General features: G+C 40.3%; 2 protein-coding genes across 7 annotated transcripts in view; one reads left to right on the top strand and one right to left on the bottom strand.

Moving 5' to 3' along the window:
- kri1 (KRI1 homolog) overlaps positions 1-23,651 on the top strand; it is a 602,835-nt gene that overhangs the window by 256,506 nt on the left and 322,678 nt on the right. The gene's annotated exons all lie outside the window — the stretch shown is intronic.
- tom1 (target of myb1 membrane trafficking protein) lies at positions 1,249-16,966 on the bottom strand. 6 transcript variants are annotated; one of them, XM_049560741.1, is made up of 16 exons: positions 16,792-16,966; positions 14,665-14,749; positions 14,486-14,564; positions 12,516-12,665; positions 12,270-12,404; positions 12,036-12,173; positions 11,729-11,845; positions 11,455-11,588; positions 11,318-11,360; positions 10,029-10,152; positions 9,859-9,922; positions 6,474-6,543; positions 6,119-6,184; positions 5,610-5,672; positions 3,776-3,815; positions 1,249-1,950 (listed from the first exon to the last, which is right to left on the bottom strand). In XM_049560741.1, the coding sequence occupies exons 1-16, from the start codon at positions 16,841-16,843 to the stop codon at positions 1,856-1,858; spliced, it is 1,455 nt and encodes a 484-aa protein (XP_049416698.1). In that variant the 5' UTR covers positions 16,844-16,966; the 3' UTR covers positions 1,249-1,855. The 6 variants fall into 6 exon arrangements, with proteins under 6 accessions (XP_049416698.1, XP_049416695.1, XP_049416694.1 ...); XM_049560738.1 differs by having other exon boundaries at positions 12,036-12,170; positions 16,792-16,933; XM_049560737.1 differs by having other exon boundaries at positions 11,455-11,585; positions 16,792-16,933.

Raw genomic sequence — 23,651 nt, forward strand, 5'->3', positions numbered from 1 at the left:
ACGACGCTGGTATTACAGCACCTTAACACAGGCTATGGGAAAGTAAATATTACTGTGCTGTATGAAAGGGTGTAACTTTAGTTTGAGAGGCAAGGGGGACGTAAGCAGTACAGTTCAGTTCGGTACGTTTTCTTTCCCGTTTCCACTGTGAAAAGTTGTGGATGGTACCAACAGAAGCGTTCCTTAGCGTCCCCATGTTTGGTCCCCCCTCTGTTGGGGTACCTAGCACACAGATCTGGTACTAAAAGGTGGAGCTGTGAACACTGCAGTCTGATTGGTCAGTAGAGGACGCTCACTCTGCTCAGGGCTGAGTTGTGTCTGGTTTTGAGGCTCATGTAACCACTGTTCATACTGTGGAGAGTTTTATTAGTGAACTGTAACTATAAAATGAAAGGATGTTTTGCTGCCTCTCACAGCAGCTGGAGTCTGAGAAAAAATAACTTCATTCACTGGGCCGACTGCCGGTGACTTTTAATCCCCAAAAAAGCATCGCAGACAGTCGTTCCTGTGGGCTCCAGCAACACTAAACCCCTGAGCTTGCCTGAGAAGGACTAAATGCACAAAGCTGCTATTTTTAAATATCCCATGGAGAGAGACTCTCACTGCAGCCTGTTCTGTTTTGTTCTGAGAATGTGGGCGTGCAGCCTCGTTCTGTGGACGATAAACCAGGTGCAGACTGATAAAGGAGGAAATACAGTGAGTGCTGGACGGAGCAGTGAGTGACAACAACCCCGCCCACATTTAAGAGGACTGTCTGTGGTGGAAACACTAGGGTCTAGGTACCATGTCTGAAGGGTTACTGCTGGGTCCAGAGGCACCATACTGAAAGTGTTTGGTGGAGACGGGGTCAAAGGGTACAGATGACCACGGCCCAAGGCCAAGGGGAGGTCCATGAAATTGATGGCTGACCTTTAAATTGGATGACATACAGTTTACCTTTTGACTTATATCATTGACAATACAATTTGTGTATTTACATGATAAATTAATATTTAATATTTTTATCATTAAAACACATTTCAACATGCCATCTGTTGCTCCCACCCCTCTGCAGGTATTGTGAAATGGTGCGGTCCATCTGACAGTGGGGTCAGATCATGATTTGATTTTATGATGTAATGCCTCGCAGTAATTTCTTCAGTCAGTGTTTGATTTTATTTTCCTCTATGATTAGTTGCAGCAAGCAAAAAATAATGCTTAGTGATATGTACAGTAATTTGTACGGGGTTAAAATGAGGACAGCCAGACTTCCAGTTAATAGTTTTAGTTTAATATCTGACAGCAGTGTGTCATGACTTCCTGTTAAACTTCAAGTAAAACATCTTCACAGGGGAATGTTGGATGTAAAAAACATCACTCACTTTTCTTCATGATTCTACATCAGTAACGATGTGAAGCATCAAACTGTTCTGTGACAGCCGAGTGTTTGCTACTTCAACAGGGGCGTTTCTGTAACCCATCATCATGTCTGACAACACATACATCACAGCAATATAATACACAATCTATGTTGCAAAAGTCTGTAACAGCATCCTCTCTTTCTCTCGACAGCAGGAATGTAGCCATATAAAATGTGCAAATGTTCGCATTCCACACATGGACAAACCCTCAGAACAACGTCAAGTAAAAACCTCCGCCCTTCATATAGAATAACATTATTTTATCAGTTAAAAAACACAGGTGCTCCCCAGGTAAAGAGCAGTATACACAGCTAGGACGTCCTTCCTCAGACACGGGGAGTAGTTCCCGTGTCAAATGTGCCATTTAACCGTTCATCTAAAAGAAATCTGCGTTCCTCAGCCGACGGCGTGGGAGCTTCATGAGTGCTGTTAGTTTGGCAGGTTTCAAGTGAAGCTTAAGACTCGGAGTGGTTGGTGTCCTGTGAGGAAGCTCTCAGCGACGGCAGACGCTCAGCTGCTTTCGCTCGTTCTGCCAGAAACCTGTCAAACTCTGCAGAGGGAGAGGAGACGGATTAGACGAGATGACACTCCAGCAAGAGTAAATTTACTGAATGGAATGATGGGATAAAGACGTAGGAGAGAAAAATGGGATTTTATGAAAGGATGCTGCTGTCAACATAAATACATGAGACTAATAACAGGTTCTTGGATATGTGCAGATATCACAACACCACCCTTTAAAAGAAGGTGTTTAAAGGAATGACAGAGGGAGAGTTGTGATCGTAGGTCAAACAAGTCAACCATCAGTGGAAAATTTTAATGCATTACAAGGAAAATGGCACAAGCTGCTCCAGACATTCCACTTCTCCACATTTTGACGTGATAAACATGTTAGAGCACGTTAATCAGAATATGCACAGCTGCATGTTAAAGGTAATATTAGTGGAATATTTATTTTCAATAGCCATGTGACCAGTTTAGTAGGAATATTGCCTTTTTCAGAATAAGGGCAAAGACTAGAATATTTTGTTCATGCAGCCTGAATGCAGTCACTGATTCAGATTAATTATCAGTTCTTGTAGAAGCCTAGTAGTACTGAAAAACACTTGGGTCAAACTGACCCTGACTAACTGATAAACTACAGAGCTGTGTGCAGTTAATGTGTTAAATAGGTCTGTATATGTGGCACCACGTGTCCAGTTAAGGCACTAGTGCCACCTACGGGTCACATGCAAAAAATATTTAGCAGCAGATGTTCGACAGAGGCTGTGTTCAGAGTTTAGAGGCTGTCGTACAGCCAGTCAGTTCAGCACAAACATCCGTTTCCCTTCAAACAAGGTGCCCAACAGTGATAATTAGTTTTTATATTTTCATTTCACTTCTAATTTTTGTTTTCAATTCAGTTTAGTTTACAGAGTGGGTGTGCTCGTTTCAGTTTAGTTATTGTTAAAAATGTTTAGTTTAGCATAGTTGTATTATTAGATTTTCTTAATTATAAAATGGCGGGTATCTGTCAGGGGCAAAATTTAATATGTTCAGAAAGGTACTACAATACAAACACAACACTTTTCTTTAAGGTAACTGACACAGTATTTTCATTTTTAATTCACTTTGTTTGGTTTTGTTTTGTGGGTTCATTCGGTTCGTTTCAGTCAAGTTTTTATTGTTAAGAATTTTGTTTTAACATTATTTCTTGGGCTTTTATTGGACAGGACAGATCAAGCGTGGAAGGAGGAGAGACAAGGGACGACACGCAACAAGTGGCCGTAAGCTGGAACTGAGCCCACAGCCGCCGCCGCAGGGACACCGCCACTGCACATGGGACGCCAGCTCCACCCACTGAGCTACTGGGTGCCCCAGTTTTAGTTTAGTTTTATTTGTTTGTTTTATCACACCATGGGGTTATTTGTCAGGGGCAATATAAAAGTAAGGTAAATACAAAGTTCAGCACAGGTACTACAATACAACAATACAAACACAGCACACTCACGTAGACATCTCAGTCTCTATAATCATCCTCCTCGTATTTGTGATAACTCATTTGACCAAATTGACAAAGACTAAAACTAAAGACTTTTTCTATATAAATTTACCTTACTCTAGTTAATTTTGTAAGAACACAACATCATTTCAAATAGTTTTGGTTTGTTTTTTTCTAAACTCTTGTCTTCATTTTTATTTCAGTTAACCTAAATGTTTTTTCACACCTAGTTTTAGTTTAGTTTTAGTTCACTATAATAACCTTAGAGCCTAGGCTGGTGAGCATTGTGTAACACTGCTGTAATATCAAACTAGAAGCTGCAGGTGTGCATGAATATCAAATCAAATAACTGATGACAAAAGCAGCTCTTTTTCAAAATAAAGTAGACCCTCACCTTCACTGGTCACACCGTCTGAATCCTCGAAGTCGTCATACTGTGTCACAAACAGAAAACACACATTTTGCTTTAAATATAAATACACACACACAACTTGTGCAGTTACAGTGAAATACATAGATCCTATGAAACAACTACAGATAGCAGATGCAGAGTAGAGTTGGGCCGATGTAAAAATATTCAAACCAGTTTGACATTAAGCCAAATACAGGACCAGACAGGCGTACTGACATTAACCAGCAGGTGTCACACTGGACACAGCACAGCTCTGTGCTTAAGATCAGTCTGGAGATGTAGCCACATAAAGAGTTACTATCTTCCGAGGTTTGTACTTATAACAAAAAAAAACCCACACATTGTTATGTTGTGATATTAACTTTACATGACAAACACTACAGCCAATAGGAAGCAGCCTAGCTTGTTATTAGCAATCATCATTTACCAGAAACTTTCAGCTCTCAGTGATCTCCCTCCACCCAGCTGCCTCCTTATTTAGGATTTTGTAGTAAAATATGAAGGTATCATTTACATAATTCCTCATTTGAATGTCATTAACTTTCATGACAACAACACGTGCAGCTCAAAATGGCATGCTGCAGCCAGTTAGGAAGCCTCTGTTGTTGGCTTCAAATTCAAAATTTGGTTTTCTTAAGAGACTAACTCTGCCATGTCTCATCTCTTCACTCCCAAAAAAAAAAACCCCATGAACTTTCTAGTAAACCAACACAAAGTGTGCCACTCTCATCCCTTGCTTAGCAGTACATTTTGCACGGCCTGTCAGACACTACTTTCTTGACAAATATGACATGATGTTACACATGTTATCATATTGCTTATTACTACTAAAACACAAGTTGGATGAAGTACTGTGATGCCGTCAGCAATGTTTGCTGGTGTTTGCAACAATCACACAGAAAGTGTTTTGCAGGTGCACTGCTCTGCCTTTTAAAAAAACTGAATGCCACCAATAAAACAAATGCTTGCTGCGCTATTTTATTGTTGCCAGGCAACCACCCCATCACATCCTTACACTAACCTTCCTGTGTATCATTTATTTCACAGTAATCAGTGTGTAGCTGCTGCCATGTTGAGGCAGAGGGTGCTGTCTGTAGCTCTGGCTGAGGGTGAGAGGCTGTCAGCAGATAAACAGAGATCTGTGTGGGTACAGGCAGATTTTAGGATGACTCAGGGGCAGTTTGACAACCTGCTGTCTATCATCAGGCCGTATAGCTCTGGGTATCCAGCAACAGCTACCACCACTTTCTCCTCCATTGTTTACCAACTGTAAACTTGTTGTCATGACCACCACAGAAGGCCCGCCTCTCAAATCATCTGATTGGACAATGGGGGAAAAAAAGATGACGTGAGGCGCTTCTCAGCTCTGAGTTGAAGCTTCTTCAACTCGAGAAGTTCAGAACGCTTCAGCAAAAACGCCAGGCACATAGAGTGCAGAAACGTGAGGGGCGTAGCAACACAAAAACAGCGAGCAAAAAGCTTCATTGTCATTAAACACAAATACAAAAAGCTGCCTCCAGCTGCTGAAATGCTTTCTGTGTGATCCAGGCCATAGGCTGCTTTTTAATTCGCCAGAAGGTGTCACGATATCTAATGACGGTTCAGGCGGATGCATCGCACTCGTACACCAGACCAGCAAAACCAGAACCCAACACTAGTCGAGAGACATTTGATTCAGTCGGTTTGAGTGTGTGCTGAGTTCTAGTCAGAATTGTCCTTTAGTGAATCAAGAAATGAACAGGAAAAAAGTGCAGTCAAACCAAATAACACACTTATTATATTTATCTATTAATTTGGAGTAGATGTAGTCATTTACCTCATCATCCAACGCCAGCCATTTCTCAATATCATCCATTACAGTCGACTGATTGATGGGAATCTAAGACAGAAAGCAGAGCAACAGGATGGTCAGAGCAGAAAAATATGAACTGCTAGTTAAATGTAATGAAGATGTAGCAACACTACCAAACCCACCAAAATAAAAACAAACAAAACAAAACAAAAAAGGACCAACCACATGTCGGTGAGCACAGCATGACAGGTATGACAACAATGCAGCATATCAGGACAGTGCAACCCAAACATTGTCATGCTCTGTAGTGGGCGTAGGCACAATCTCCCAAAACATCTTATTGTCTTCACCACATATAAAAACATGCAGCCCTTTGTGTTTTATCTCAACACCTGAACCACCAAACCCAAAAAGTGATCCAAGCAAAAGCAATCCAGACCACAGCAAAGTAAATATATGACAAAACCAAGAGACAGAAGGTGTGGAGAGGTGAATCAGTGTGAAACTAGGACACATTCTGGACTCAGACCCACCATTCCCCTTTTAATCATCCAATCTAACTTTGGTGAGGAGCTGCGGGTGGAGGCTGGGCTGTCATCCTTCATGCACAGACAGAGAGTTAATGAAGGAGGAAAGAAGTTACTGAGACAAAGCAACATACACTTTACTCAACTGAGGAGCCTTTTATAGGAAAGGTAATTCTGTGTTATGTCTCGACTGAATTCACGTACTCTGTTGTGCATAAAACCAAAGTTTGACTTTACATTGTGATGCATAGTTTTGGGTTTTAATTGTAAAAGCTTAACTGAATTTTTCCAGTGCTCCCAAAGGTCACATCATAGATAAGAAAAGGCCTGAAGACCTGAGTTACGCGGCATCGTTGCTTACCGTTGCAGCGTTGTGTTGTCTGCTGTCCGGAGCCTGAGCCAGGCCGTCCACTGTGACTTCACTCTGCTCACTGAAACACAACGTTTCACGGTCAACTGCCGTGTAAGCTAATAATATCAGATAACACAGTGAAATACAGGCTCTTGTCTTAAAAAGGAATCAGAAGGAATAAAGGAATTAAACTCCAAAACAAAGATCAACATTTGCATATGCCATTCCTGAGAATTTGCTTAAGAGCTGCATGACTGCTCTGTAAGATTTTAATTGTAACATTAATCAGCACATTTCACTTTGTTATTCACAGCCTTTCCTTTAGTTCAGTGGTTCCTTGGATATTTTTATTTGATGTACCCAGATGAACTCTTATCCTGCAACACCACCATGCTCCACCATAAACAAATAGTGTTATTCAACATTATATAAAAGGGGATACTGTTACAATAATGTGTTCATACTGAACTGTCAATGTTTGGTTTGGTTTAGTCAAATTTGCATTCATACATCTACCGATGGGAGCCGCAGAAGGTAGACATTTAAATCATTTATCTATTACTTAATATTTGTTTGTTTCCTTGAGCTAATTATTCAAAATGTGTTCATTACATTTGGCTATCTGCTTCAATTATTTAGCTAACTATTTTAATGGTTTATTTATTACACATTTATCTAACTATTTTAACTGTTTACACATTACTTTTAGTTAACGACATCATTTAGCTATTTCAACTGTTTACACATTACTTTTAGTTAACGACTTCAACCATTTAGCTATTTCAACTGTTTACCCATTACTTTTAGTTAACGACTTCAACCATTTAGCTAACTATTTCAACTGTTTACCTATTACTTTTAGCTAACAACTTCAACCATTTAGCTATTTCAACTGTTTACCCATTACTTTTAGTTAACGACTTCAACCATTTAGCTACTTCAACTGTTTACCCATTACTTTTATCTAACAACTTCAACCATTTAGCTAACTATTTCAACTGTTTACCTATTACTTTTAGCCAACAACTTCAACCATTTAGCTATTTCAACTGTTTACCCATTACTTTTAGTTAACGACTTCAACCATTTAGCTATTTCAACTGTTTACCTATTACTTTTAGCTAACAACTTCAACCATTTAGCTAACTTCTTTCCTGTTTACCCATAACCGTTAGCTAACAACTTCAACCATTTAGCTATTTCAACTGTTTACCCATTACTTTTAGCCAGCTACTTCAACCATTTAGCTAACTATTTCAACTGTTTACCTATTACTTTTATCTAACAACTTCAACCATTTAGCTAACTATTTCAACTGTTTACCCATAACCGTTAGCTAACAACTTCAACCATTTAGCTATTTCAACTGTTTACCCATTACTTTTAGCTAACAACTTCAACCATTTAGCTACTTCAACTGTTTACCTATTACTTTTATCTAACAACTTCAACCATTTAGCTAACTATTTCAACTGTTTACCCATAACCGTTAGCTAACAACTTCAACCATTTAGCTATTTCAACTGTTTACCCATTACTTTTAGCCAGCTACTTCAACCATTTAGCTAACTATTTCAACTGTTTACCTATTACTTTTAGCTAACAACTTCAACCATTTAGCTAACTATTTCAACTGTTTACCCATAACCGTTAGCTAACAACTTTAACCATTTAGCTATTTCAACTGTTTACCCATTACTTTTAGCCAGCTACTTCAACCATTTAGCTAACTATTTGAACTGTACACCCATTACTTTTAGCCAACTACTTCAACCATTTAGCTATTTCAACTGTTTACCCATTACTTTTAACATTAGCTAACGACTTCAACTATTTAGCTAACTGTTTCAACTATTTACCCATTACTTTTAGCCAGCTACTTCAACCATTTAGCTAACTATTCCAACTGTACACCCATTACTTTTAGCCAACTACTTCAACCATTTAGCTAACTATTTCAACTGTTTACCAATTACTTTTAGCTAACAACTTCAACCATTTAGCTAACTATTTCAACTGTTTACCTATTACTTTTAGCTAACAACTTCAACCATTTAGCTAACTATTTCAACTGTTTCCCATAACCGTTAGCTAACAACTTCAACCATTTAGCTAACTATTTCGACTGTTTACCCATTACTTTTAACATTAGCTAACGACTTCAACTATTTAGCTAACTGTTTCAACTATTTACCCATTACTTTTAGCCAGCTACTTCAACCATTTAGCTAACTATTTCAACTGTTTACCTATTACTTTTAGCTAACTACTTCAACCATTTAGCTAACTATTTCGACTGTTTACCTATTACTTTTAGCTAATGACTTCAACCATTGAGCCAACTATGTCAACTATTTACCCATTACTTTTAGCCAGCTACTTCAACCATTTAGCTAACTATTTCAACTGTTTACCTATTACTTTTAGCCAACAACTTCAACCATTTAGCTAACTATTTCAACTGTTTACCCATTACTTTTAGCTAACAACTTCAACCATTTAGCTAACTATTTCAACTGTTTACCCATAACCGTTAGCTAACAACTTCAACCATTTAGCTAACTATTTCAACTGTTTACCCATAACCGTTAGCTAACAACTTCAACCATTTAGCTAACTATTTCAACTGTTTACCCATTACTTTTAGTTAACGGCTTCAACCATTTAGCTAACTATATCAACTGTTTACCTATTACTTTTAGCTAACAACTTCAACCATTTAGCTAACTATTTCGACTGTTTACCCATTACTTTTAGCTAACAACTTGATTGATAATTGATAATTGAGAAATTACAGTGTTACAGCAGTCAAGGGGAAAGAGCAGATTAAAGATTTCAAAATTTAAACTTAAAAACTTAAATCTTAAAAAGCTAGGCATGCAAATAAGTACAAATACAAGAAACGGCGATAAATAACAACAACAACAATAATAATAATAATAATAATAATAATAATAATAATAATATTGTGGTGAAAGAGAAATGCTTTTTTTCTCGAGAGGCCACTAAGTTTGAATAGTTGTTGTTTTATTGTGGATTTTTGTATTATAAGTTTTATTTGTTGAATTTTGTGTTGATAGGCTGCTACCTCGGCCAGGTCTCTCTTGTATAACAGATTTTTACTCTCAATGGGACTTCCTGTTGTCCACCCTTCATGTTATTGTAGGACCAGTCTAATATGCAACTAAATTTCATACAGTATATAGTAGGGGGTCCCTGCTCTGTCTCTCTTCAGCTAAGGGTTCCTTGGCCTGGAAACGTTGAAGACCCCTGATGTAACTTACTCTCAATGGTGATCACTATTTTAGTTGATGCCAAAAATACAGTGTTTGCAACACATGCTTACTGTGTACACCCTCAAGGTCACAAACTATGGTTTCTAGTATTTCTGTACCTTAGTCTTTGTTGAGTTGGGACATTTACTTTGGGCGATAATGTGTCATCTGATTCACTCGTACCTGCAAAAAGAACAGCAGGAAATTAATAGTGCACGGGATAAATAGAGGCATATAATGTGCATGTGCAGTATGTAGGTATGTACTGTATGAAGACGGGAGTACTTACTGAGTCTTGCCATTTGACTGGACAAACTGTTGGGTTTTGACAGGCTGTGTGAGCTGTCACTGGTAGCTAAAGCCATGGACTCAGGTGTCAAGGCGAGGTCCGTTAAGTTGACATATGTGTGACTCTGAGGGGGACGAAAAGTAAAAGTCAATGATGCAACCATTTCATTATATTATGAGTGTTGAGCTGTGAAGGAAAACTAGACCCTTTTACTGTTAGTAAACAGTATGACATTTTTGTGGTGGGAGGGGCTTAGCTGGAGGCAAAACAATTCTCCACAGACATTAGCTAGCGCTAGCTGGCAAGTTCTGTTGGCTTGTTTTAGACAGTGGAGGAAGATGATACAAGTGATGCTTTCAGAAATACTCATCCTGAGTGTCTGGCACTCTGGCACAAACTGGACTGTTCATAAATTCAGAGCGCTGTCTGAATGTACCGTTCGGTTATCTAGAGCGCTGCACTCTCAGAGTGGAGACGGAGCAGCAGAGCGCACTCTGGACACTCTGTCTGTGGAGACGGCGCAGCAGAGCGCAGAGTGGAGTGAATGTTTGATTAACTTAACCGTTCATTAATTCATGGAGAATTATAACACTCTGTTTCTTCCACCAACAGGGCTCTCATTTTAGTGTAGAGCGTCAGACTGAGTTTACCAACGCACCATGTCAGGCCACTCACTCTCCGGGACCGCCAGTGTTACTTGAATAAGTAAACACTGACCAACGGGACCAGACTGGCCGACCCGTATGCTCTCACTCAGTGGATGGATGATGTCACAGGAAGCCAATCTTACAAAGGAGGACCACACTTGTTTGTTTTGCTTTGGAAGCTAACGTTAGCTAATGTGCTAAAAAGTTAGCGTTGCAGAGAAATCCAGTATTCCTCTTAATCCCTCCCCAGTTTCTGATGAGGTGGACATGATAACCCTTAATACACATAACCTTATTCATCCCTACAACAGGAAATACTTTTTCCCTAACCTGATATGAAGTGTGCGCTGCACATGTGAGCATTTTTGATGATGGCCTCCGTCCAGTCCTTTGGTCTTATCACATTTAACCATAGCTGTCTTTGTTTTTGTTGACGGGCAGTGGCGGCTGGTTTTGAGACATGACTTCTATTCTGGCTCCCAATAACACAACAAGATAAAGACATTTTAAGACTCCTGTGTAGTCTACAGCCCTGTGGGGGAGAGGCAGGTTTACCTCCAGCTAACAAACTGACAGCATTGTGACGTCAGCCTTTAAAGGGTCTCTAACAACCAGTTCAAAAATTACTGCCATGTTCTTTACCTTCTCTGCTGCATTTTGACCATTTGGTATTCGTCTTTCAAACCTGTAAACAGCAGAACAAATTATATCATCACCATCAACAAAATAAGGATCCTCTTTCTTTAATAAGGTACTACACAATAATAAATGTAGTCAACCTGTGGTAGCGAGTAAATGCGGTGTTCATCTCATCATTAGCTGCCAACAACTCTTCAATCAGCTTCTCCTCACTGAGCCTGGGGACGATCTTCACTATCCTGTCTTGCATTTCCTTACATACAGTGTATAACTGCTAATGACACAATCAGACAAAGAATGCGTGGGCGGGGGTTTGAGGGGGCAGATGTAACACAAAATATATAAAATACAGAGATCAGTTAAGGGTAAGGCACCGTTACTCAACATGACTGGATGGAAGTGAGTTTCTTGTACCTCCAGCAGCTCCATGTCTGCTTGTTTTACTGTGACAGGATCCAGCTGACTCATCATGTCTGACATCATAGTCAGGTTACTTCTGACCACTCCCAGCTCTGACTTCAGCTTTTTTATCTGGAAAATCAATCATATTCCCCGAATAAACACAGCGAGTACTCCTTGCAAAGGCAAATATTGATTTTTATAAGTGTTGGAGTGCAAAGAGTGGAGGAGTTGTGCAACAGCCAACAAGGAAACAATGATTTTATAGGAAAACAGAATTGAAATACTAAAATATCCATCTCTAGTGCAGCAAGGCCATCACCTGGCTGGGAGTGAAGGCATTACTTCCCTCTAGGGCCAATTTTAGCTCAGAAGTCTGGGGTGAGATGAGTGGAGGTTTGGAAGAGAGGCGCACAGCGGGCAGAGTAGTGACAGCAGGCCCATTCCCAGGCAAAGTCTGCTAAGCAAAGGCACAGAAATGACCCGAAAGTAAAATGACCGAAGACGATAGGTAGCACCCAGAAAACAGCAGTGAGTGAACCAGGCATGCTTGCACCTTTTTTTGGGGTTGGGCAGGTGAGTAACCGTCCAGCTCAGTCATGGGGAACTCAAGTCCTTTCCTTCGCAGGTCTTCGTACACGGACACCACACCCGTCAGGTCGGGTGAGCTGCGGAATGCATCAGCCCACGCCTTGACGAGACAAAACCACAAATTACTAGTGAAGCAACATGGCCACACCAAAGCTGATTGCAACCTTATTTTTCTGCCAGGCTGCCAAACATGTATTGTGGCATGTTTTACCTGTATGATGCTGAGCACCCTGTCATGCAGGATTAATGGAGGGTTGTTCCTCGGGATGATCGAACGGACAAGAACACCCTCTACGAAATCCCTCGTCGTCACCAGGATGTGGAACCTGTAGCCACAGTTCTTCACACATGTCTCCAGGACCTAACACGAGAAGGAGACATGGTGACTCAGCAAAAGCAGTGAAAACCTATATTTAAAGGGGACCTATTGTGTTTTTTCGTATATTGATTCTTTCATGTTACAATGAAGGATGTTGATATTAAATGTGGCCAAAATTTAGAATCATGAGGTAACCTTATTTGAATCTTTTTGAGTAAAAACCTAAGGGCTCATTTATGCTCAACATTAGATACGTAAACAGAGATGGACGGAGATGGACGGAGCCTTTGCAAGTTTGTACTGGTGATATTTTACTGTAGAAAGTACCCCTATTCTCCGTTACAGTCATTCCCTGGCTGTGTACACACTGCTATCATACATGTAGCTACATGCTAACTGTAAACTTGGTTGGTGATATTGAAAATTTCTTAGTGATTTCAGATCATATTCCTGCTGGAACAAGTCCTGTTGTGTTTATTAGCTTTTACTGGTGATATTTTCCATTACAGTCATTTCCCTGCTGCAAGTACACTGCTAACGTACGTAGCTACATGCTAACTTCAGAGAAATATGTAGGTTAATCTTGGTTGCTGATGTTGATAATTTCTCTGTGATTTCGGATCATATTACTACTGTCATTCCCCGGCTGTGAATACACTGCTAATATAAATTTAGCTACATGCTAACATCTGAGAAAGTTACGTGCACATGTAAACTTGGTTGAAGATGCTGTTTATATGTCCTAGATTTCATATCTTATTCCTGCTGGAACAGGTCCGGTTGTGTTTGGAAGCTTTTATCTGTAATTATTTTTAATGTTAAGAAGTGCTGTTATTCTCCATTAGGTCATTGCCTGGCTGCAAATACACTACATGTAGCTGCATGCTAACATCAAGGAAACACTTCATCTTAGTTGCAAAGTTGTAAAATTCTCCCCGATTCTGGATCATATTCATGCTGAAAGGAGTACGATTGCATTCAGAGGCTTTTTTGGTGATTTTTCATGGGCGAAAGCGCCACTGTTTTTTGTAACAGACATTCCTTGGCTGCATGTACAGTGCTAACATACATGTAGCCTCATGCTACGGTCAGGGAGGGGTGTAAATTTGGCTGCAGATGCTGTTTTCAAGGTAAGAATTACCTTGGTCATTCCTTGGCTATGAATACACTGCTAATGTACATGTAGCTCCATGCTAACATCAAGGAAACACGTCATCTTGATTGCCAAGTTGGAAATTTCTCCCTGATTTCGGATCATATTCCAGCTTGAACATGTACGATTATGTTTAGAGGCGGTTTTTTTGGAAGTTTTTCATTGTAGAAAGTTTCACTATTTTCTGTTACAGTCATTCCCTGGCTGAAAGTACACTGCTAACGTACATGTAGCTACATGCTATTGTCAGGGAAAGGTGTAAGCTTAGTTGCACATGCTGTATATTTCTCCTAGATTTCATATCTTATTCCTGTTGGAATGTGTCCGGTTGTGCTTGAAAGCTTTTATTGGCGGATTTTCATGTACGAACTACCGCCATTCTCAGTTACCGTCATTCACCGGCTGACATGGAAGACCCAGAAATGCTGACCAATCAAAGCAGGCTGAAGGCTTAAAGAACAGGCGCAATAACAGGGCATTTCAGACAGAGGGTAAATTTAAGTTATCCAGCACAGACAGTATGAGGAAAATAAAGTTCCTTTTGACTATTAAAGCATGTAAACATGTTCCAGTTGAAACCTTGAATACAAGTATGAACCTGAAATGAGTGTAACAGGTCCCCTTTAAAACTCAAACCAAGCGACAAGAACATAAACTGAGTTAACAGGGTGGCGGCGGAGCATGAGGGTGACGAGGGAACAACACTTACAGTGAGCGTCAGCATAACCTCCTTGAAATTCTTGTTCCCCACAATCCTTTTCTTTATGGCTCTGACAGCATCTTTAGGTCTGTAATCAGAGAATTTTCAGCAGTCAGCAGCATGAAATCTCCAGAGGACTGATTCGTTCCTGATTCTGTCAGATAACACACACACAAACACATACACACCCTTCCTCTGAGCTGTTGATCGTGTCGCAGATCTCCATGTTGAGTGTCCAGTCCTCTGACGGCAGGCTGGAGCCGGTCGCAGACTCTGTGGAAAACAGGTCAATACAATGTTGAATAAGATGAAACTGCAGAGAAAATTAAACAACGTAGGCCTAGTAACAAACACTTTACTGGGGAAATTATCATATAGCTGAATGACTTTGTCATTCAAATGCTTAGTATATGTTTCTCACATTCGAATATAGCAAGACAAACACTTCACAGTTGCTACAGTTCATTGTGTTTTTTAAGTCTGTGATGTTCCACAGGGATCAATATTAGGACCATTTCGAATCCTAATACCAGCATATGTAAGTGACGTGAATTCAGAAGTTAATTGGCTTTTTCTGCGTGCTGATGAGTCTGATTTATTAGTGAGTTTGTAATGTGTTTTTCAAAAAACAGAAAACATGCTTAGTTCAGAAATGCTGAAATTAGTTACACTGCTAGTGGACAATAATCTTTTATTACATTTTGGTACAACAGAATCTTTTTCTGTTTTTATTTACCCCAAAAACTAAACTTCAACTCCAGATTCTTAATTTCAGCAGCAACAGTATACGCTAGTATGGTTAAAAAATGTAATTGTGATGCCTTTTTTAACAGAAAAAAAGTAAGTTGCAAAAAATGTTATGTATCGCTTTGATACAATCAAAAATAGACTGTGCAGTTTCTGTAGCTTATTTTATGAATATTTGATCACAGTTAAAGAACCTGTGTAGGTACAGGACTTTTTAAATCACTTTAATCTTTCTTGTCCTTTTTAGAGTTTTTATGGTTCAATTATACCATATATTGACATACATTTTGGCTTTTCTTTGTAGTAATCTCATTTTGTGCTCTATATTACTCGTTTTAACGCTGTATATTTTTTACTTTTGTTCTATGTTGTCTGTCTGTCTGTCTGTATGTTACTGCCTGTCTTGGCCTGTCAATTTTTAATGTCAAGCAGTTTTTTTCTGACTAAATAAAGGCTAAATTAAAAATGTTAAGATATTACATTGTTACCGAGATATGAGACTATATATCATCTTATATTTTGGATATCGTTGTATCGTGACATGGCATAAATGGTGTTTTTTCCCTTGTTTAAATGGCTGCATTACAGCAAAATGATGTAAATTTATCAACTTACTAGATTTTTCTGTTTGTTTTAATGTTTGCCTTAACCCACTTAGTAGTTATATCCACATTATTGATGATTATTAATCAAAAACCTCATTGCGTTAATATTTTCTGGGAAAGAAACAGTCACACAACTTGTGCCATCAGAGAGAATATTTGGTCAGAAATATTATGCTCTATTTTGTCTTCCAGTCCTCACACTGATGATTTAAAAATATCGAGATATATGCTGTGTATAGAGATATAGCCTAAAAATATTGTGATGTAATTTTCAGGACATATCTCTCAGTCCTGGTACATAGTAATCAAATGTTTACAGCAGTCAGGTGTTTGTGTTTACCCTGTCCAGCTTTGTTGTCCTTGTTTTTAGCTGTATGTTTATTTTGTGTATTTACATAGAGAGCAATAAAAGCCGAGAGTCAGACTGTATGTGCTCACACACATACTGGGCCAGTAAAGCTGATTTTAAATCTGATTATAATTCCAAATAATGAATAACAGTGTGTGTGCTCTAAATAAATCTGTGTATCTGCTTATTGTCCGTCAGTCAGTGAAAACACATGTGCAGTCATTAAGCCACAGTTGAACGTGCATCTAATTTGGGTCAGGAGGATATGGCCCACTTCTGGTCCAGGCCACAGATTGGCAGGTTCAACACACAGTAACAGCCAATCAGATTGCGCCTCACAGCAGCTAAGTCCCGCCTCCGACCAATCATTGTTCACAGGACGCGTCAATCAAACTATAACCTCCTCAGCCTTAATAAATGTCCCTCAGACTCGTTATTTTAACACACAGACATTAACAGGTAGTAACATGTATATTTAAATCATATTTAATAACGCCTGTGTCAGTAGGTGGACACACAGGTGAGTGTCGGCGGTGTTGTGTCTCCGGTAACCGTGACTGAGCCTTACTGAAGCGTTACGTTATTACAGTGTAAGGACGGATAAAGCAGCTCACCGATCCGCTGTCCCACCGGCGTGCTGAACGGATTCCCCAGCAAAAACTCCATGATGAGGCGGTGAGGGCCCCGCGAAGCACCGACGTCCCCGGGCCGAGTAGCAGCGTCCTCCCCGCTGTCTCCTGCAGACTGCTGCTGCTGCTGCTCACAACAAAGTGGGGCACTAGTTGAACTGCGTCATGCTTTAAAGTGACAGCAGCCTGCAGCCTGCACTCCGGCCACACACATCAACCACTGTTTTATATTATTATTATATACATTCAGTTATATTTAGGACTCAAATGAAAGATTAAATATAGTGCCAAACTATTATAATATAAAAACTGTGTGTAAAAATGTCTGGTTATAACATGACATCACTGTATAATTTCACTCAGGCTACATTAATGCAAATTAAAGTTACCCCCTAATTCAAGGAAACCGAGTGCTAGGTACACATTGACTACATCCTCCTGAGACCCTCTGTCCTCACATGAGGACATCACATCTTGGGTTTACTTTACCTTAGACTTCATTCTACTAAACTTGGACCTGTTGTCCTCGATCATGGACAAGTTTTTGTGCCATCTAGTGGATGGATGTAAGAGCACAATGCCCCAATCCTGTAAAACAAGATGGCGGCCATCTCTGCCAAGTCAGGCTGCAGCCGTCCCTGACACAAAAATGGACAAAACCTGATCACATTTTATGGTTGTTTATTTATACTTGACAATGTTTGTAGTTTGCCATGGCAATACATTTGACCAATTTTAGCAACAGTAACAAGCTGAGACACTGTTAATGAGGAGATACTTGTTTGAGGACATTGGGACTTTATTGTCATCTCGTTTGAGGACATTGAGACTTTATTATTGTCTCGTTTGAGGACATTGGGACTTCACTGTCGTCTCGTTTGAGGACACTGGGACTTTATTGTTGTCTGGTTTGAGGACATTGGGACTTCATTGTCGTCTCGTTTGAGGACACTGGGACTTTATTGTTGTCTGGTTTGAGGACATTGGGACTTCATTGTCGTCTCGTTTGAGGACATTGGGACTTTATTATCGTCTCGTTTGAGGACATTGAGACTTTATTATTGTCTCGTTTGAGGACATTGGGACTTCATTGTCGTCTCGTTTGAGGACACTGGGACTTTATTGTTGTCTGGTTTGAGGACATTGAGACTTTATTATTGTCTTGTTTGAGGACATTGGGACTTCATTGTCGTCTCGTTTGAGGACACTGGGACTTTATTATCATCTCGTTTGAGGACATTGAGACTTTATTATTGTCTTGTTTGAGGACATTGGGACTTCATTGTCGTCTCGTTTGAGGACACTGGGACTTTATTATCATCTCGTTTGAGGACATTGAGACTTTATTATTGTCTTGTTTGAGGACATTGGGACTTCATTGTCGTCTCGTTTGAGGACACTGGGACTTTATTATCGTCTCGTTTCAGGACACTGGGACTTTACTGTCGTCTCGTTTGAGGACATTGGGACTTTATTGTCGTCTCGTTTGAGGACATTGGGACTTTATTATCGTCTCATTTGAGGACACTGGGACTTTATTGTCGTCTCGTTTGAGGACATTGGGACTTTATTGTCGTCTCGTTTGAGGACATTGGGACTTTATTATCGTCTCATTTGAGGACACTGGGACTTTATTATCGTCTCGTTTGAGGACATTGGGACTTTATTATCGTCTCATTTGAGGACATTGGGACTTTATTGTCGTCTCGTTTGAGGACATTGGGACTTTACTGTCGTCTCGTTTGAGGACATTGGGACTTTATTATCGTCTCGTTTGAGGACACTGGGACTTCATTTTCGTCTCGTTTGAGGACATTGGGACTTTATTATCGTCTCGTTTGAGGACACTGGGACTTCATTATCGTCTCGTTTGAGGACACTGGGACTTCATTGTCGTCTCGTTTGAGGACATTGGGACTTTATTATCGTCTCGTTTGAGGACACTGGGACTTTATTATCGTCTCGTTTGAGGACATTGAGACTTTATTATCGTCTCGTTTGAGGACACTGGGACTTTATTATCGTCTCGTTTGAGGACATTGAGACTTTATTATCGTCTCGTTTGAGGACACGGACTTTATTATCGTCTCGTTTGAGGACATTGGGACTTCATTGTCGTCTCGTTTGAGGACACTGGGACTTTATTGTTGTCTGGTTTGAGGACACTGGGACTTTATTGTCGTCTCGTTTGAGGACACTGGGACTTTATTATCGTCTCGTTTGAGGACATTGGGACTTTATTATCGTCTCGTTTGAGGACATTGGGACTTTATTATCGTCTCGTTTGAGGACACTGGGACTTTATTGTCGTCTCGTTTGAGGACATTGGGACTTTATTATCGTCTCGTTTCAGGACACTGGGACTTTATTATCGTCTCGTTTGAGGACACTGGGACTTTATTATCGTCTCATTTGAGGACACTGGGACTTTATTATCGTCTCATTTGAGGACATTGGGACTTTATTATCGTCTCGTTTGAGGACACTGGGACTTTATTATCGTCTCGTTTGAGGACACTGGGACTTTATTATCGTCTCGTTTGAGGACACTGGGACTTTATTATCGTCTCATTTGAGGACACTGGGACTTTATTATCGTCTCATTTGAGGACATTGGGAGTTGAGCTGAGTAGTGAAGCTCAACTGTTAAAACTCAGACAAGAAGCTCTTAAAGTGCTCAGATTAATGTAAAGTTTAAACAGCTGCGTGACAACTGAGCAAACTCCATCTGCTGATGAGGATCATTAGATACGGTCCAACGCTGCTGTTTGTTTGTGTTTAGTTGAAAAAACCCCCAAATGTTTACCATCATTACACATCATCACTAGACCTTCAAATCTCCAGGCTTGTGTTGTGTGGTTCTGCCACATGGGTGTGCTGTTTGATTTCACATTTCACAGTGTCAGGAGAGGCTGCATGAACATCTCTGCTGACCTCCAGTCAGCGCTGGACCCTGACAGCTGGAGACTTTGTGTTAACTGGTTTGTGCTTCTTTAGTTAAAGGTTTGATTGGGAATATGAAACATTAGAGCACTGTGAAAACTGACACAGTGAGGACTGTGAGGTGGGTCCAGATGTATGACAAGACGGTTTCTGTGTGTGTCCAAATCTACTTTTCAGACCTTTATATTTTCAGTATGGTGCTTTTATGCTGTATACTCCTAAATTAACTGGTGTTTAATCCACATGCAGGTTGTTCTAACATGCTTACAGTGAGCAAACACTTCTGTTAGAGCTTAAAGACCTCTGAATAATTATGCCACACATTAATTGTGACCTTCCACAGCGTTTATAAAATAAGAAATGAGTGTTTGCCCTCGGTGACAGTGGGGAGGCACATTGTGTTTGATCATGTCCGTGATGTGAGTGTGTGACTCACACACAGTGACTCACAGCGCACAGTAAAGTTTTTACTCTCACTGCTGCAGCACAGCCCCCTCCTCTGTTTACACCAGCACAGATGATACAGCACTGCCCATTAAAAAAAGAAACAACCGTATGTGGCTCATGTGGGCGATCCAGGCTGCTTCTGATCAAAGTGACGTCCATCGCTTTAAGAAAAGTGTTCTCACATAGAGTTTATTGTTTGATGTTGTTTCAGAGCTGAGCCTGTGGTGTCTGCACAGTTTGTCCCAGGAAACTGCAATTAAATCTCCTGTGAGTGATGGTTTCATATGTGTGTGTGTAACTGTACCTACGGTGTGTGTGCAGTGATGCTGCTTCAGTTGTTGCTACGCTACTGTACGAAGACAAATGCACGTAATAACAAATCACTGGAACAGTTTAGTGCAACTGATACAGATACATATACTGACTGATTTTATTATCATTATTCATTCATTTCTGTAACCGCTTCATCCTCTTGAGGGTCGCATTGCTGGAGCCTATCCCAGCTGACACTGGGTGAGAGGCAGGGTTCACCCTGGACAGGTCGCCAGACTATCACAGGGCTGACACATAGAGACAGACAACCATTCACACTCACATTCACACCTACGGACAATTTAGAGTCACCAATTAACCTGCATGTCTTTGGACTGTGGGAGGAAGCTGGAGCACCTGGAGGAAAACATGCAAACTCGGCACAGAAGGGCTCGCCCACCCTGGGGTTTGGACCAGGAACCCTCTTGCTGTAAGCATTAATAATTTATTCTTAATGCACTAACAGTCTTCTAATAGTGAGACCAACATGCGGAAATCTCCGGTGCTTACTTTCAGAATAAAGCGACCATGCTGACACAATCACAAATGAACTAACTGAAATAATCACATTTATTACTGATAATTATAATATGGACTTTATTGTAAACATATTGATTATTATTTATGGTCAATTTCACAAACAAAAATGGAAAATATCAAATCTTATCTCCACTGTCACTGGATTTTATGTTAACTGGGAACAAAAAAAGAATTTTTTCTTTTTAGATAAAAATTGAATGAAAAAAAAAAACATATTTAAATATTTATTTTCTTTTTCTCTGGCCTGTTTTTGGAAGAGCGCTGTCTCTCATGCTGTGTTTCAGGTCTGCCCTCTAAGCGCCTGAATCACCCACAGCTGACCTGCACCTGGTCGACAGTCAAAATCTTTATGAACATCATTAGGATTGTTTAATGAAAAGTTATGTTCCAGTTATTGTGAGCTTTTTGTTTGTTATTTTGGCCATAGAGACCCTGACACCTTATGTGCTTCCTTTTGTTAAATGTTAATTGGTTTAGCTCTGTGAATCATTTTACTGTGAGTAATGTTCACCGTCAGTGTTCCAGCAGCCTTTCCCTGTTGTTCTGGTTCATTTGCGAAGGTGGGTAAACTGGTTATGTCACTTCCTGTGTTACTGTAGAAACTGAGTAAAGGCTCTAACAGTAGTCACAGTGAGGGACTATAACTCCACGCTCTCAGTGGGAATAAAACAGATGATTATTTTGATTATGATTCTTTCATGGTAGCGCTAACTTCAATACTATCCAACATGCCACTCATAAGAAACTCAAAATGTCGGCGTGGCGTTCATCCAATAGGTTTAAATGTCACAGACGTCACATCATCACTGTCAAACTGATAAACATCAGCTGGAAACACAAACTGATTCTATGCAATTCAGATGATAGTCACTGTCTGTAGAGTCGTATTTCCTCTGCAAAAATTCAACCGTGTCCTTCACTGTGAGACACATGCTGGACATCTCTCTTAAAGCTGGGGTAGGAAGTTTTAAATTGGTGTCACTGGGGAAAAAGTCCTGCCTACTGTGATTCAAATGGTCTGACAGAAAACTAGATTTCTGCACCACCTCTTCAGACTCTGACAAAATACACTATCTTTTGACGTCAGCACGACACACGGCTGGTTGCTGTTACTAGCCATGTTTCCATCAGCCTGTTTAGATGCGCATCTAGAAGTAACGCATCGGAAAATTATGATGGAAACGCCAAAATTTGAATTAAAGTCCCCTGATTCGCACAAACTAAAATACGCTCGCTTTAGCCGGGTTTTGGTTGATTCAAAAAAATGTTGATTCGCAAAACAGGGATGGAAACAGTTATGTTCGAATTAAGTCTGACGTAGCGCACCTCTCTCCATGGTGATATCCACACTCCGGGTCGGGAAGGTGGTAATGCATTTACAAGCTGGTTGACAACCGCCAGAAAACATAGAAGAAGAAGAATGCGAGACTTGTTTTGTTTCCGGTTCTGCGGAAAACTCGCGCGAGTTCGTAGTTTTCACCAAAGTCCGTACATTTAATGGAAACACACAGGATTCGTATTTCTTTTAATGCGCATTTCCCAATGATTCAAATCACTTTTGGATGGAAACGTAACAATAGTTTATAGGCACTCTGTGGCGTCAGCGAGACACGAACGAACGAAAGTTCGGGTGACCAAAGTCCGAGTAGAGCGGGCAGGAGGCAGCAAACACCGACTTTCACCCGGAAGAGCAGTGTTTGCGTCCCGTAAGATTCTAAAGCCAAACCCTGTTCCTGTTTTCCCTGTTTTCCTAAACCTAACCACGTGCGTTAGTTGTTGAAGGAAAAAAAAAACGTCAGTTCGCAGTGTTGTCGTGACATAGTGCTTTTATTTTGAAAGAGACTGTATGTAAACGTTAAATTTCCTGTGAAAACAGAAGTGTATTTTGAAAGACGACAATGCATGTAACAGGCAGAACTTGACACGCCGTCCCAGAACAACCTACACACCCAGGGTACCTTGGACGTCGTACGTGGACGTGGACGCCTTGATGCCACTCCTGTGTGTTTTCAGTTTGCAAAATAAGTTTGAGTCATTTACAGAAAGTTTTAGAAACAAAACCCTCAATATTTCATTCTTCAGTTTCTCACTCTTACACCTCAGCAATTTCCTAATTCTCCAGAATACTGAGGCTATGATCCAGCTGGTCACGTGACAGGGAGGCAGTGTGACAGGTTGGAGTTTCAAATCACTTCTGACTTGAACTGAATCCATAACGACACATGTAGTGTATTTTATACTGCTGGCAGAGATGTGCATCCCCTCCCACCACCTTTCACCTCATTTCCCACCTCTCCACCTTCACCCCTCACCTCCTCTCTGTTGTTTCTCCCTCTCACAGCTCTCAGTGACATGCACTCACACAGAGAGCTCTCATTTACTGCCCCTGGAGACAGCAGAGGCTCAACACAAACTGCTGTAGAGGTCTGAGCGGCTCTTCACATACATGCACACAACCATAAAGTGCACGCTCAAAGCCTGAGCCTGGGATTATTAAACACTTCAGAAGCTGTAAAGAAGAAAAAAGAAAAGCACAAAGTCTTTAATTGGCCGAGCAATTCGAGAGAGATATCACCTTTGCAGGGACTGTTAAATGTCTCGGC

This window comes from Epinephelus fuscoguttatus, linkage group LG19 (assembly GCF_011397635.1).
Source record: "Epinephelus fuscoguttatus linkage group LG19, E.fuscoguttatus.final_Chr_v1".
Taxonomy (NCBI): domain Eukaryota; kingdom Metazoa; phylum Chordata; class Actinopteri; order Perciformes; family Serranidae; genus Epinephelus; species Epinephelus fuscoguttatus.

Coding starts and splice junctions, on each gene's coding strand:
- tom1 (XM_049560741.1), bottom strand. CDS start 16,843: ATGGAGTTTTTGCTGGGGAATCCGTTCAGCACGCCGGTGGGACAGCGG. Junction 10,153..11,317: donor GTCAAAATGCAGCAGAGAAG/GTAAAGAACATG, acceptor CGTCCCCCTCAG/AGTCACACATATGTCAACTT. Junction 6,544..9,858: donor CCAACTCAACAAAGACTAAG/GTACAGAAATAC, acceptor GTTGTGTTTCAG/TGAGCAGAGTGAAGTCACAG.